The sequence below is a fragment of the Gordionus sp. m RMFG-2023 genome, chromosome 1 (assembly GCF_954871325.1).
Source record: "Gordionus sp. m RMFG-2023 chromosome 1, tfGorSpeb1-WG-v2, whole genome shotgun sequence".
Lineage (NCBI taxonomy): Eukaryota > Metazoa > Nematomorpha > Gordioida > Chordodea > Parachordodidae > Gordionus > Gordionus sp. m RMFG-2023.
In genome coordinates, this window is record NC_088775.1 from 83,730,436 (window position 1) to 83,743,599 (window position 13,164).

At 27.0% G+C, this 13,164-nt stretch overlaps 1 protein-coding gene across 1 annotated transcript; it reads right to left on the reverse strand.

Moving 5' to 3' along the window:
- Positions 1–5,673: 5,673 nt before the first annotated feature.
- Positions 5,674–12,750, reverse strand: LOC135931903 (uncharacterized). The gene is made up of 14 exons (XM_065469218.1): positions 12,673–12,750; positions 12,564–12,632; positions 12,225–12,524; positions 12,112–12,181; positions 11,774–12,069; positions 11,654–11,731; positions 11,533–11,609; positions 11,186–11,469; positions 10,726–10,892; positions 10,057–10,119; positions 9,057–9,143; positions 7,221–7,373; positions 6,478–6,576; positions 5,674–5,910 (listed from the first exon to the last, which is right to left on the reverse strand). Exons 1-14 carry the CDS (start codon positions 12,730–12,732, stop codon positions 5,809–5,811), a joined length of 1,905 nt encoding a protein of 634 aa, XP_065325290.1. The 5' UTR covers positions 12,733–12,750; the 3' UTR covers positions 5,674–5,808.
- Positions 12,751–13,164: the final 414 nt, after the last annotated feature.

Here is a 13,164-nt window from a genome sequence, read left to right on the forward strand (position 1 = left end):
TCTCTTAAAAAAAATTACAATAAGATATTTTTTATTTAAAATTATTTTTAATCTGAAATTCAATACCCGTTTAAAATAATATTTTTTTTATAAAAAAAAGGTACATTTTTGCTTTTAATGTAAGAGAGCGACATAAAATTTACCGTTTGTTAATTTTTTTTTATAGTTGGCTTCCCTAACTTCTCATAAAAATAAATTATAAAATAATATTTGCGAATATCGCCAAAAATCTTGAAAAATCGCGTTTTTATAGCGAATGGCAAACTTATTCTCCCACTTTATTTTAATTGTGAAATATGATATTTTCGTTTATTTTATCGCGATTATTTTATATTATTTTTTTAAAACGGAAAGATTATAAACTTTTTTAATTCTAATCTATTTTAAACTTTTATTTTAAGTTTTGCTCTCGCAATTTTTGTTTCAACATTGTAAAAAAAAAATAATTTATTTATCGTAATATTAATAAAAATCTTTTTTTTTAAGAAGAACATTTGGGCTATAATAAGGAAAGGTAAGTAACAGGGCATGTTATGCTAAATATATGCTAATAATTGCTTAAATTTGTATAAATTATGCGACCGAAGAGCAAAAATTTAAATATTCATGAATAGTTAAATAGGGGAGCCCTCATTTTTTTTTTGTCTTTTCTTTTTTATTAACCAAAAAAAAAAATTGCTTCTTTCTTCAACTAAATATAATTTTTTAAAAATGTGATAAATTATTTATAAATATTTTAATTTTTTTATTAATTAATAATACAATTTATTTATATACTCATTAATATTATTTATTTATTTATTTATTTTTCAAATCCTGGAATATGTGGGAAAAACTAACAAAGTAAATTATTCTTAGGTCGGTGTCATTTTATCGAGTTGAATATTGGGCTGATGCGTGTAATGTTGTTAAACGGCTAGATTTTTTAAAAACGGCAAACCTAATATTTTAGCCGAAATATATTATGCAAGCATTGAAATTTCGCTCGTAGATGTCAGAAAGGTTTAAACATCTATCAACTTAATCTTAGAGGCTTGCACAATATCATTTTGGCTAGCATCTTAATTTAAAATTGAATAAATCGAGTCGTTATATAACGGCTGCTCCAGAGGCGATGTAAAAGATTATGGTAACAACAAAAGATTTTTTTTAAAAATTAAAAACATGGAAGGGGGGGGGGCGGATATTTATAATCAGCTGATTTTTGAAATTCTTTTTTTTATGAGGATGTTATTCCATTCTGATGGTGCCCCCGGGGCTCATTGGGTTCTGTTTAGGTCGGGATCGTTTTTGTCCTTTTTTTGTAAATTTATTTTATAAGGGATTGAATCTTACCGATACTATAATCAAAATCCAAATTAACACTTGTTTTAGTTTTAACTTTATAATTTATGAATTTATAAAGATATTTTTTGGTCTTTTTTCCATAAATACTTAGTGAACCAATTTTCTTTTTTTGCTCTTGGTCGGAACTCTAATCAATTACCGATATTTTGTTTTAAAATCATCTTTCGTTTCTTCCCTGGTTTTTTGTTTGAGCCACGCATTCATTATAAATATTTAAAGATCGGCACGACTCTGCGAGATTCGAACTTCCTGTTAAAGTTTTCAAATAGATTTTTTGGGTTCGAACTGTAAAATAAAATGTTTGGTATGGCCAATAAAATCTTTCCCCCACTCCGTAAATAATTTTTTTTTACAAATTTATGGGCCTTAAATCGCAATAATAATTGTGGGAAAGAAGAAAAAAAAATTAAAAAATATAATAAGAAATTTAGGGCCTCCATCGTAAGATTTTACTCGTATTTTCGTCTGTTTCGGTCAAAATGGACATTATTCTTAATATGAATTTTTATGCAAGTAATTTTTCTATTTATGCATTTATTTAATATATCAGAAAATTAATTACAAGTAATATTTTAATAATATTTAAGATATAATCTTAATTTTTAACTATTAAATGGACCAATCGGAAAAGTTGAGGAAACGATCAAATGACATTACGATCATAGTTAGGCAAATCGAAATTTCTGGAATAGCGCGTGGAATAGTTTGCAAAAAATTTCCCGGCTATCCATTCTTAAATACATTCACGTAAATTAAACATTAGAGTTATTTACAAAAATGATTATTTAAATCATAATTTTTTTAAAAACCTAGCTGGGCAAGGCCGGATCTAAAAAAAAATTTTAAATACCCGGGCAGTATATTAAAATCAAATATTTTAAATCGCCATTATTAGCTATAAAGATTAAAAAAAAAATATATATTTTAAAAAAATCCGGGCTCGGGTTTAAAAATATAAAACCCGGGAGGTCGAATTTTTTTTAAAAAAAAACCCGTCCGGATCGTGCAAATGGTATCTCTGTAAGGTTTCATTTAAATAAAGCAATTTATTTTTTTCTTTTAGGATTTGTCATTTTAAATTACCCTATCCTTTTTTTTCAAAGTGGGCCAGTCAGCAATAGTTAGATTGTCAATATATTTTTTTGAGGCGAGCCTTCCGGGGGTTAACTGCGCGGATATTTAATAACTAATATATTTTTTTAAATTTATAATTTAAAAAAAAAACAATTTTCTTGTCTAATTTGGGCTCTTTATATTTTGGGCAACATTTTAATTTGATCAAGATTTAGAAACCCCAATCAAATTTATATTAACTACCTATATGTATTAGACAATTCATTTGACGGATTGCGCAATTAGTTTAGCAAAATATTTGGCCCCAATGGCACTCAAATTAGACAAGTCCCACTGCAATATACAATATATTTTCTAAATAAACTTTTCGCATATCGTATATGAACACAATTCGAAAAGAGACGACCAGTTTTGGGGATGAAAAGGGGTCCTTAAATAAAAAAAATAAATGCGAATGTTCTAAAAAAAATCAACAAATTTTACTATTGTACCAATTGAATGGCTCGGGTTGGGTTAGTAGAAAAAAATTTTTTGGGCCCTTTAAATTTTTCATTTTTTGGCCCTGCCCTGATCTATATCTTCAAGCGGGGCCGGGCAATTATGAAAAGAATTCGGCCCGGCGGTTTAAAAAAAATTATAGCAATTCGACATTTTATGGTTCGTTTTTTTAGCTAATAGGACGTTTAATATTCTTATATTTAGTGTTGTTAGGCGGCTCGTTTTGAGCGGATTTTTAAAAACGGCAAATTGGATATTTTAGCCAGACAAATATTGCCTAAGTCTCGAGATTTAGCTAATAGATGTCCAAACCTTTTTTCCTTCTATAAACAAAATCTTCAGGCTTGCGCAATATTATTCTAGATGATAGCCGTTTTTAAAAATCGGCTCAAAACGAGCCGTTTATCATCACAAATATCTTCTTTATTCGATGTTCATTTTAGACGAAATATAATTTATTTTGTAATATTAAATGTTTGATTGACTAAAAATATAAATTATAATAATAGGCCTCTAATTATCTAGTCTTACAGTAGAACCCATAAGGACAAATTAAAATGATAAAGTTGGTTATATTAAGTAATTTTCTAATAATTTACAAATTCATAAATCGATATAAAAAATTACTACATCTAATATTAATTGGGTTTGCTTATTATAATAGAGATTCAAATCCCGGCCCGGCCAGCAATAAAATATTTAAGGGCCGGACCTGACAGGGATTTTTTTAAAAAACCTATAATGAAACTGGTCAACAAATTTAGAATTTTCGCGTCGGGCTAGAAAATTTATACATAAAAACATAAGTCAGGGTCGTTTCGTAAAATTTATGTAGCTATTAAACTCTAATATCGTTTTATTTTGCCCCTTCCCTTAATTCTCACCTTTACTTAATGCTCATAATTATTTCTTAATAATTGGTTAAATACTTAATTGCCCAGAAAAAAAATACTATTTCTTCAGGTATAAAACTGAAAACGCTTAGATTAAAAAAAATGAATTGCAGAAAAATATATAAAACGGTCAGAAAATTGTTTTAGATTTTAAGAAAAATATCTGTAAAATTTAGTGCTATAAAGTAACTTCAATAAAAAGAACGTTACCTTCAAAGGGTAATGTGTTTCTTTTTTTTGATTAATTACTCGTGACTTTATATTTTATCTTAAAAAATATGAATTTTTTTAAATTAAATTTTATAAATAATTTAAGCCGAGTTTTTAATTCAGATCAACCACCAAATCTCTTCCTTTCTCTCATATTTATTATCTTTTTGTTATTGAATTTCATAGTTTTCTAATAATAAGAGTGCCCCACTTTATAAATTTAAGATTTTTGAGTTTAGGAGTGCATTAATTGATTTATTTCCATTATATATATAAATTTAAAACTAGTAAAAATATTAATTTTTGGTCACGTAGCAGTCAATTTTGGGCTTTCTTTTGTAATTTTTGTTATATATGCCCTATCTTCTTATCATATTACACATTTCAATTGATCTGCCTTTGCGGCTATTTATTATTATTCCTTTTTGCTCAAAAATACCTTTCCCTTTTTGCGGCATTAATCAGAAGGAACATTTTTAACCGGTTTTATGATACACAAATCTTTGTGTGAATTCTAGTTAAGCTATAAAGCATCGGATAAAGTTTATGCAGAATGACATAATTAAAATTTAAATTAATTATAATAATTAAGATATAAATATAAATTTAACATATTTTTTAAAGTAACTTGAAGAGTAAGTTACTTTTGTCGTTACATTTCAAAAATGTAACTAGTTACAGTAATTATTTAATATATTTATATGAATGTATTTTGCGAATCTCACAAATTAATAACATTATTGAGTTATATAAAGAGTTTGACTGTTGTCCTACTGCTTGTAATTTATTAGAAAGAAAAAAGCTATTTAAAAATGGATAATATAATCAGAGCAATCAAAATTATTAAAATATTCGAATATAATATTTTTTAAATTAATATTGCAAGCTAAAAGGAAAATAATTGTAATTTAAAATGTGATAAATCCAATTAAATACTTTCTCAGCCCAAAAATTATATCTTTCAAATAATTAATCACCATCATCATTCTAAAAATAAGCTAATTTAGACTAAACAAAGTATAGTATTTACATTAATTATGAAGCGGAATAAAATGGGAAAGGTAAAATATATACATTATTCCAATGTATGTATTTAAATTATCAATCCTATAAATTTAAGACATTTTGATCATAAACTTTTGAGTCATTTTTAATTTATATATTAATAATACAATGATTGAGTACTGATACGTACTATATACTTCAAATTCTAAGTATGAAAATGATAAGTAATTCATGAAACAGTTAAATTTCTTTCCCGTTCACTAAAAAATTACGAATTCAAATCTGATTCTTAGCAATTCTAAATTTTTCAAAAACTCTGTCAGGTTGATAAAAATCCGCTCTCAAACTACTAGCATTGTTTTATGGACAAAAAATTGCCTCTTTCAGAATCGTCATAGATAATTTTAAAAAAAAATTATTCGTTTTCATTTTATAAATAAATTCAGGCAGATGTTTATAATCTTAGAAGACTATTAATCTTACAAAAAATGCTGTTTTTGTAATAGTGAGCGCCAGAGCAACCATTCATCCAATATTCCCAAATCGCGTTTCATTGCATGAGAATCAAAGACTTTCATATTTATAATCTTACAAAATTTTTGTTCCTTAGGATCAAATAGCAGGTAGTTGTAATTTCAATATTTTTTATAAATAACAATGAGCAAATATAAACGCAATAAAAAATATATAATAATTTCTTATCGTATAATGTAATAGTGATCATGATCATAATTGAGATTATACTACTATAATAAAAATGTATAAATAATTATAGGAAATCTTAAGAAGTAAATGCTTCTAGTTTGTCGTTCAAAGCGCACACGTGGTCCGACATGGCAGATAATTGATCTTCATAATTCTTTTTTATGGTGTTGATATCCTCCTTATTTTATTAAAAGAGACATTGTAAAGATGTAAGATGCATAATTATTAATAATATTCGAATAATTCTAAAAAAACATTTATTATAGATAAATTTCATAAATAGTAACTATTAGTGCCAAATTCTGATTCAAACATTTTTTAAAAAAAATTTAAAATCATGCATCTTGTTATAATAATAATGAATCTTCCCGTTAAATACATTGTGAAAAAAAAGCTAGAAGATATTCTAGTTAAAAAAATTAGAAAATTTGTATTACTCTAATTTAAAAAGTTAAAAAGAGTCGGCCTGCATAGTTTATAAAATGTCTCCACCTCCTTAGGCCTCGTTCACAGTAAGCGCGAAATCCCGCGATGCGTAATTTACAAAATATATAATGTTAAATTATAAAGCTAGGGCTATCATTTAGAGATTAATTACGCGTCGCTTCCTGGATATGGCGGTATTTTGCGCTTACAAGCGAAGCCTTGGGTTTAAACGATTTTAAGATATCAGTTAAGCCGGGCTTCAATCATCTTCAAACCATAGATTGAATTTTACCCTATACTCAATAATAATCATTTTTACGTTTAATTTGGCGATTTCTTGAAGGGATTTGGCAAGCTCTATATCCGCGATATCTTTTTGATTCAACACACAAATCATTCTGTGATCCATGGCCGACATCTTATAGAAAAATTATGGTGACGGATATAGATAATTTCATTATTGAGAAAATTTATCGTGATTGTTCATTTATTTTTTATAACTTATGTTTCTAAAATATATAATTTTTTTTGCAATTTATTTTCTAAAAATTTGATTTAATATTATTTTGTATTTAAAGAAAAAACACCTTAAACGGATGCTTTATGAATTTCAAAAAATCGTGCAAGCAATAAGAACATTAATTATTAATTCAATTTATTTTAAAATTATTAGTTATCGTAATAATATTATCGTTCAAATCAGTTAAATAAAATATTTGGGCGGCCACCTCTCCTTCATAACAGTCATGCAAGTTCAGCCCAAAACCGGGTCTGATTTTAAAAATTTTAGTCCGGGTTACAAATTACGCTGGGCCGAATTTCATTTTAAAAAAAATTTAATAATATCAAAACTAGTAGGAAAATCCTATAATGTACCACTTTATTCTGCTTATACTCCCACTTTTTTCTAAAACAAAATAAAAACTGCGACTTATCCGTACAGTTATGCAAAGTTAGAAGTTCGATAAAAAAAAGTTAAATGGATAGAGCAAGGGACCCAGTCCATCTACCCCCCCCCCCGATATTCCTGGATAAGAAAAAAAATTTTCCTTTATAAAAAACCTCATCCATCACGTAAACGAATCGGCTTTTATGGTAAGCCAAATCTTCTTCGATAATTTTTCTTTCTTGATCATAAAATTGCATAAGTCTTTTGTCCCTCGCCAATATTTTACCCTTGAAATGTGCGAGTGTCGTTTCTTCCTTTCGATATAACTATATAAATATTGTGTCAATCCATAAATTATCATTAAAATTTTTCACCGACTCAATATTTTCCGATATTCACCCAAAATCGATCGGATAATTACCAGATCAATTTTTGGCAAATATCTAAAAATATGAGACTAGATGGATCACCATAGTTCTATTCAATACGATGTTAATAGAGAAATGCTAAAATATGATTTTTTTTGAGGTTGAAATATCATTTAGTTTAAGGCCTCATTTTGTAGTTAAATGGAATTTATTTAAGCGGTGCGGTATTTAGAGTTGTGTTATTTACAAAATCAAGACAATAAATAGGTATAATTAATAAAATATTTAGCAACGATGAAAACTCCATGAGAAAATTTGAAGAAAAAAAAATTTTGTGATGCGATGATATAAAAATAATTGTGAAAAGTTTAAAAGATATATGATATTTCTGAAATATTATAAAAAATAATTATTTCTATTTTTATTTTCAAAAATTATTATCGCTGTGAAGAATCAGATGTTATTTCGATAACGTTAAATCACCGCTTGAACAAATCGCGTTTACTATAAATATGGCGTAAGACTTATCCCTCATTCATAATTAGTGCGAATTCGCGGTGAAGTATCAAAAATGATATAAATATAACAATTTTACATTAATTTTTGATATATCGCCACGAATATGAATGCAGACTTAAGAGGCGGGGAAGGGGGGGGGGGTGTTATATCATAAAGATATTCCTAAATTGTGGGAAATAAAATAACAGCGGAAAAATATATATATAGGCAGAAATTTAGAAAAATTAAGATAGAAACAAAAATAAGAAAGATAGTTGGATGGAGTGTTCCGTAAGCATTTTTTAAAAAAAAATTGAGTTAAGCTTAGGCCATATCAAAGTGTTCTCACCACGATTGAGAAATTGAGCGTTTTGGTTGTCATTATATAAAAACTTAAAACTACAAATATAGTAATAAATTATACTGAATCCTATTACATTAAAACATAGGAATTCTTTCAAAATTAATTCAACAAAGCACAGAAGATTAATTTTTAATTTTTAAACAATAGAATATTCTAATTTTTTGGAAATGAATATTTGATTATTCAATTATTAAGACAAATCTACGTTATTAATCTACAACGAGTGTAAACAAAGTTTTATTTAAAATAAAATATCACGTATAGCCTAAGCCTTGGCGATAATACGATAAAAAAAAATTAAGATATAGATACAATTTAATTTAATTAATATTAACAGAGACAATTAAATGGCGAGAGCCTTCATTCCAAAATGTGGTGTTGTTCAATATTTTAGCCAAAAAATATAATGCAAGCCTGAAGATTTCGATCATAGATTGGCAGAAAGGTTTGGACATTTATTAACGAAATCTCGAGGCTTGCATAGTATTATTTTGGCTAAAATCCTAAATCAAGCCGTTTAACTACACTACCCAAATGCAATAACTTTAATAATAGGAGGCTTTCGATCTAAAAAAAATAAGTATTATCGTAATAACGTTCTAATAGGATGCGTCAAAAGTAAAATAACGATTCTCGCATTTATACAATACGCGTCCAAACTCGATTTTGTAAATTATTTATTTATTTTTTAAAAAAAAGAATAATTTAACAACTTATTGAGAATGGGATGGAAAAAAATATGATTATATAATGTATCCCATGTTGATGTATTTTAATACCTCTCGGAAAATAGTATTAAAAATGTCTTCCTTCACCGAATCAAATTCCTTGGTCAGAGCCGTTCCCAGTGATAACCAGTAATCCGCCTTTATCGATTTCAATCAAAAAAAAGGTATGTATATATAGTAAATAATATAAATATTTCAATCATTATCAAAGACTTGTATGAAACCAGTGCCGCATATAAATCCACAGCGGACCTTAAACGCCCATCCTTTGAGGAGGGGGGGGGGGTTAATTAAGGGTTTCTTATAGCTATAAACAAATGTGAGGAAAACTTAAAAAAGACTAAAAATAATAATTCATTATGTAACATGCAAATGGTGATTTGATTTGTTGCAGTATCTTCTACACACTCGAAAAGTATAGATCATGCCAAAATGCAAAAATTGTCTAAATCTAAATTTTTATGAATAAGTCTGGGGTTATGGGTCTTCGAAAAAAAGTCCAATTCGGACGCCATATTTGTTAAACAACTCAAATTAATCTATAAATATTTATGCTAGTCAAAAATTTATAAATATCATTATGCACCACTTGAAATTTATGTTAAATTATTATATGGTTCCATCTCCTTCTATGAAATATATTGAGGAGCCATTTTTTTTTAAAAAACCCATTAAATTTTGGTTAAACCCTTATAATATTCTATTATTATTTCTTTAAAAATTTGGGGGAAAAAATATTTATTTAAAATAAATGTAAAGCAAGGCCGAATGGCTTATCTTCCAAAATTCATTGCAGCATCATGTGACTAGAATATCTATGTTTAAAAAAAAGTATTTATACAAGTGAGAAAGAAGGGAGATTAATAAAGGATAATTTTTTTATTGATCCTAGCTCAATTTCGATATGAAATGAAATAGTGACGATCATTGGTCAGTTAAACCGTTCCATGAACCAAATAAAAGGTTCTCAGCAGATGAAAACCGATTACACACTGACAATCAAGAGATGTAATGCAAAAAAAATATCGCTCATAAAAATGAAAAGGCTTACGTTTGGTTCTGGCCCAGTCAAACTTTTTGATTTTGTGGCTAAATAATCTATGGAATCATGCAGCTGTTAAAATAAAGAGAGGAAATAAAAATGGGGATATATATTTTATTAGATAAATCATGCTGCCTCTTTATTTTCTATCTTTCTATTAGGTTAGTTATCTTATCAATTTGGAAAAATTCAAAAACCTTAAATTTAATCATAAAAAAAATGCAATAAACAATAACAAGTAAGAGACAAATAAAAATAAATGGTAGGAAAAAAAAATTATAACGTGATCTATAAACTTTTTTTAAAAAAAAGAAAAAAATGTTTCAAATAAATTATAACCTTCCTATCTTGCCCTGAATTAGTTTCTCTAAAATACAACCCAATCAATGTCAATTTAATTTTACCCACTGTCAAAAAACGAAAAATTAAGATCTTAGATATACCCGAGTAATAATCACTATTATTCATGTAAAATTTGATTGGTTTCAAATTAATAGTATTTTCTTCAATTTTTATTTACCATTTTTATGAGTTTTATTACGATTTTTTTTTGCGTTCGATAATAAACGTGATTATTGTAACATATTCTATAAAAAAAATTCTAAAAATTACCATGTGCGCAAAAATTTTCGCACCTCATTTTATACAAATTTTTAAAATACTTATATAATTAAATACTTTTCGGGCGAAAATTAGGAAATACGCAACGTATGTGGCACGTTTAGCGTTAAATTTAGATTCCTCTTTGGTCCGATCGCAGTTGACGTCTTCTTTAGAAAGCCACTTAGCTATGTCCCGGTTTAATTCTAGGAACTTAATTTGACTGGCATAGGTTTCGATGGGATCTTTATATTATTTTATTTTTGTTTGAGAAGGGTTTCCGATAATGAGATTTGTTTTGCTATCTTTATAAGAAAAGCAAGTAGCGAATACTACCCTTTATAATGGTATCCTCAAAATCAAATCCAACTCCCTGATATCATTTAGAGGTTAATTTTTAAGTTTAAATATGTAACCAATGAAATGTGGGATAATAATTATATTTTTTTTAATTTTGGAGACAAATCCTTTATAATTTATTTTCAATAATCAGATCCACTTAATCCCCCCCCCCTTCTCAAAGAATGTACTAACAAACTTGTGATAAAATTGTCGTTTATAGGCGATTCCCCAAAAAATTTCTGAATAAAGATGTTGAGCGCATTCAACAAAATGTCGAAACATCTTTCAGGACCATTTGAAACATTTTTGATTAGTTTATTATCAAACTTAGATGACAGCAACATATCTTCTGATAACTTGACAAAGAATAGGGCTATATTCATAATCAGTATATCATTATTGGTGGTGGGGCTAATGACAGTGTTGTTTATTAGAGATTTAAGATTATTGTTTTCATCGAATTTGTTTGTATCTGCTTCACTATTTTTTTAAGGTATATAATATTATAAAATAATTTTAAAAAATTTAAATAAATTAAGAAACCTGACAAGGGAAGAAATAACCGAAAAGGAAGAAGAGAGATTTTGAAGATTTTGGGAATTATTTTGAATGTGCTGAGGCTAGATAAATTAGAATTTTATATTTGAAAAAAGAGATTGATTACTTTATCAATTGGATTTAAACTATGCTGTGATAATGTTTCAATGAGGAGCTCATTAATTTTACCAGGGAATAAAATTATCTATCTATCAATTATACATATTATAATTAAGGTTTTTTTTACCTGAGTCAACTTTTCCAGAGATTTAACACTTAATTCAAGTTCTTTTGGCAATAATAAATTTGAGGTAAAATCTATGATGGTAGGAGAGTATTTGTTATTTATATCATTTGATATTTGCAAAAGTTTATAATTTTGAATAAAATTGTAGATTAAATTTAATGATATAGATTGCATCAGCTTGAAAAAATAGGTAAGTACATATTTGTTATCAATAATTGATTTGTGATTTAGAAAATGATTGGTCATATTATTTGCTACAGATTTTCCTGCTGTTGTTTTTGAATCAATATTTTCCCCTTAAAAAAGCATAAATTAATATATTGAAAATATAATCTTACTTTTGAGCTTAGTTAATTCATCATCTAATTTACAAATTTTATCAATATAAATTTCTTCTATAACTTGTATCTTTAAAGAAAATAAAAACTAATCATTTTTAACTGAATTTTACATCACTGTTCAGTTTTTGGTTAATTTGAATTTTTTCTTGTAATTCTCTATTAAGTAAATTTAAAAAATCTTCATTTTCTAATTGTTTTTTGGAAATATTGATAAAACTCGAAAATTTATCATTCTCTTTTTTAGTTTCATGATTCATACTGTGTGATCTATGATTTTTAAAGGGTGTGTGGCCATTTAGATCATTTTGCAATAACTCTACTCTTTTACATAATTGTTTATTATGAAACTTAAGTGCTTCATATTCATATTGATGATGTTTTATATCCTTGTCTTGTAATGCAATTTTTTCCTTTAAAAATTTATTTCATTTATGATTATAAAAGATTACCTGAAATTCCTGAATTATCCTATTAAAATCTATTATACTTTGCTCTAAACTATCAATTTGTACCTTTAACTAATAAAAAAGTAATAAAATTAATGTAAATATTATTTACCTCTCTATTTTCATTTTGTAATAATCTCATATTTTGATCCTTTGCATATGTTTCATTCATTTTTTAACGAATGAGTGTGTTAATTGTCAAAGAAATTGTCTAGGCAACAAAATAAAAGAGAGAAAATGAGATTTTCGAAAGGATTTAGGTTTCTGGGGAAAATACAAAACTAAACATTTTCTGACAAAGATTTTACAGTTTACACAATTAATATTATTATAAGGTAGGAAGTTTTATGAATTTATTGAAGCTGATATATTTTGTTATTTTTGTTATAGTCGAAGGCGAGTATACTGACTTCATAAATAGTGGGGAGGATTAACTAAGGTCGATAGTCCAGTCAATTCGGTGTGGGTGAGAGGACACGGTTTCGCAGGAATTTTATTCATCGCTTTGGGTTCTAAAATCTACCAAATCAATAAATTTATGCACCCGGTGATAAAGGTACATACTTCGTCCAAAACATTTTATTTAAATGAAGGTTTTGTTTTT

Excerpts from the sequence above, each read along its gene's own strand:
- LOC135931903 (XM_065469218.1), bottom strand. The coding sequence starts at position 12,732 with ATGAATGAAACATATGCAAAGGATCAAAATATGAGATTATTACAAAAT. Across the intron at positions 12,633-12,672 it reads TACAAAATGAAAATAGAGAG|TTAAAGGTACAAATTGATAG; the intron begins GTAAATAATATT and ends CTTTTTTATTAG. Across the intron at positions 11,732-11,773 it reads CTCTGGAAAAGTTGACTCAG|ATAATTTTATTCCCTGGTAA; the intron begins GTAAAAAAAACC and ends ATTGATAGATAG.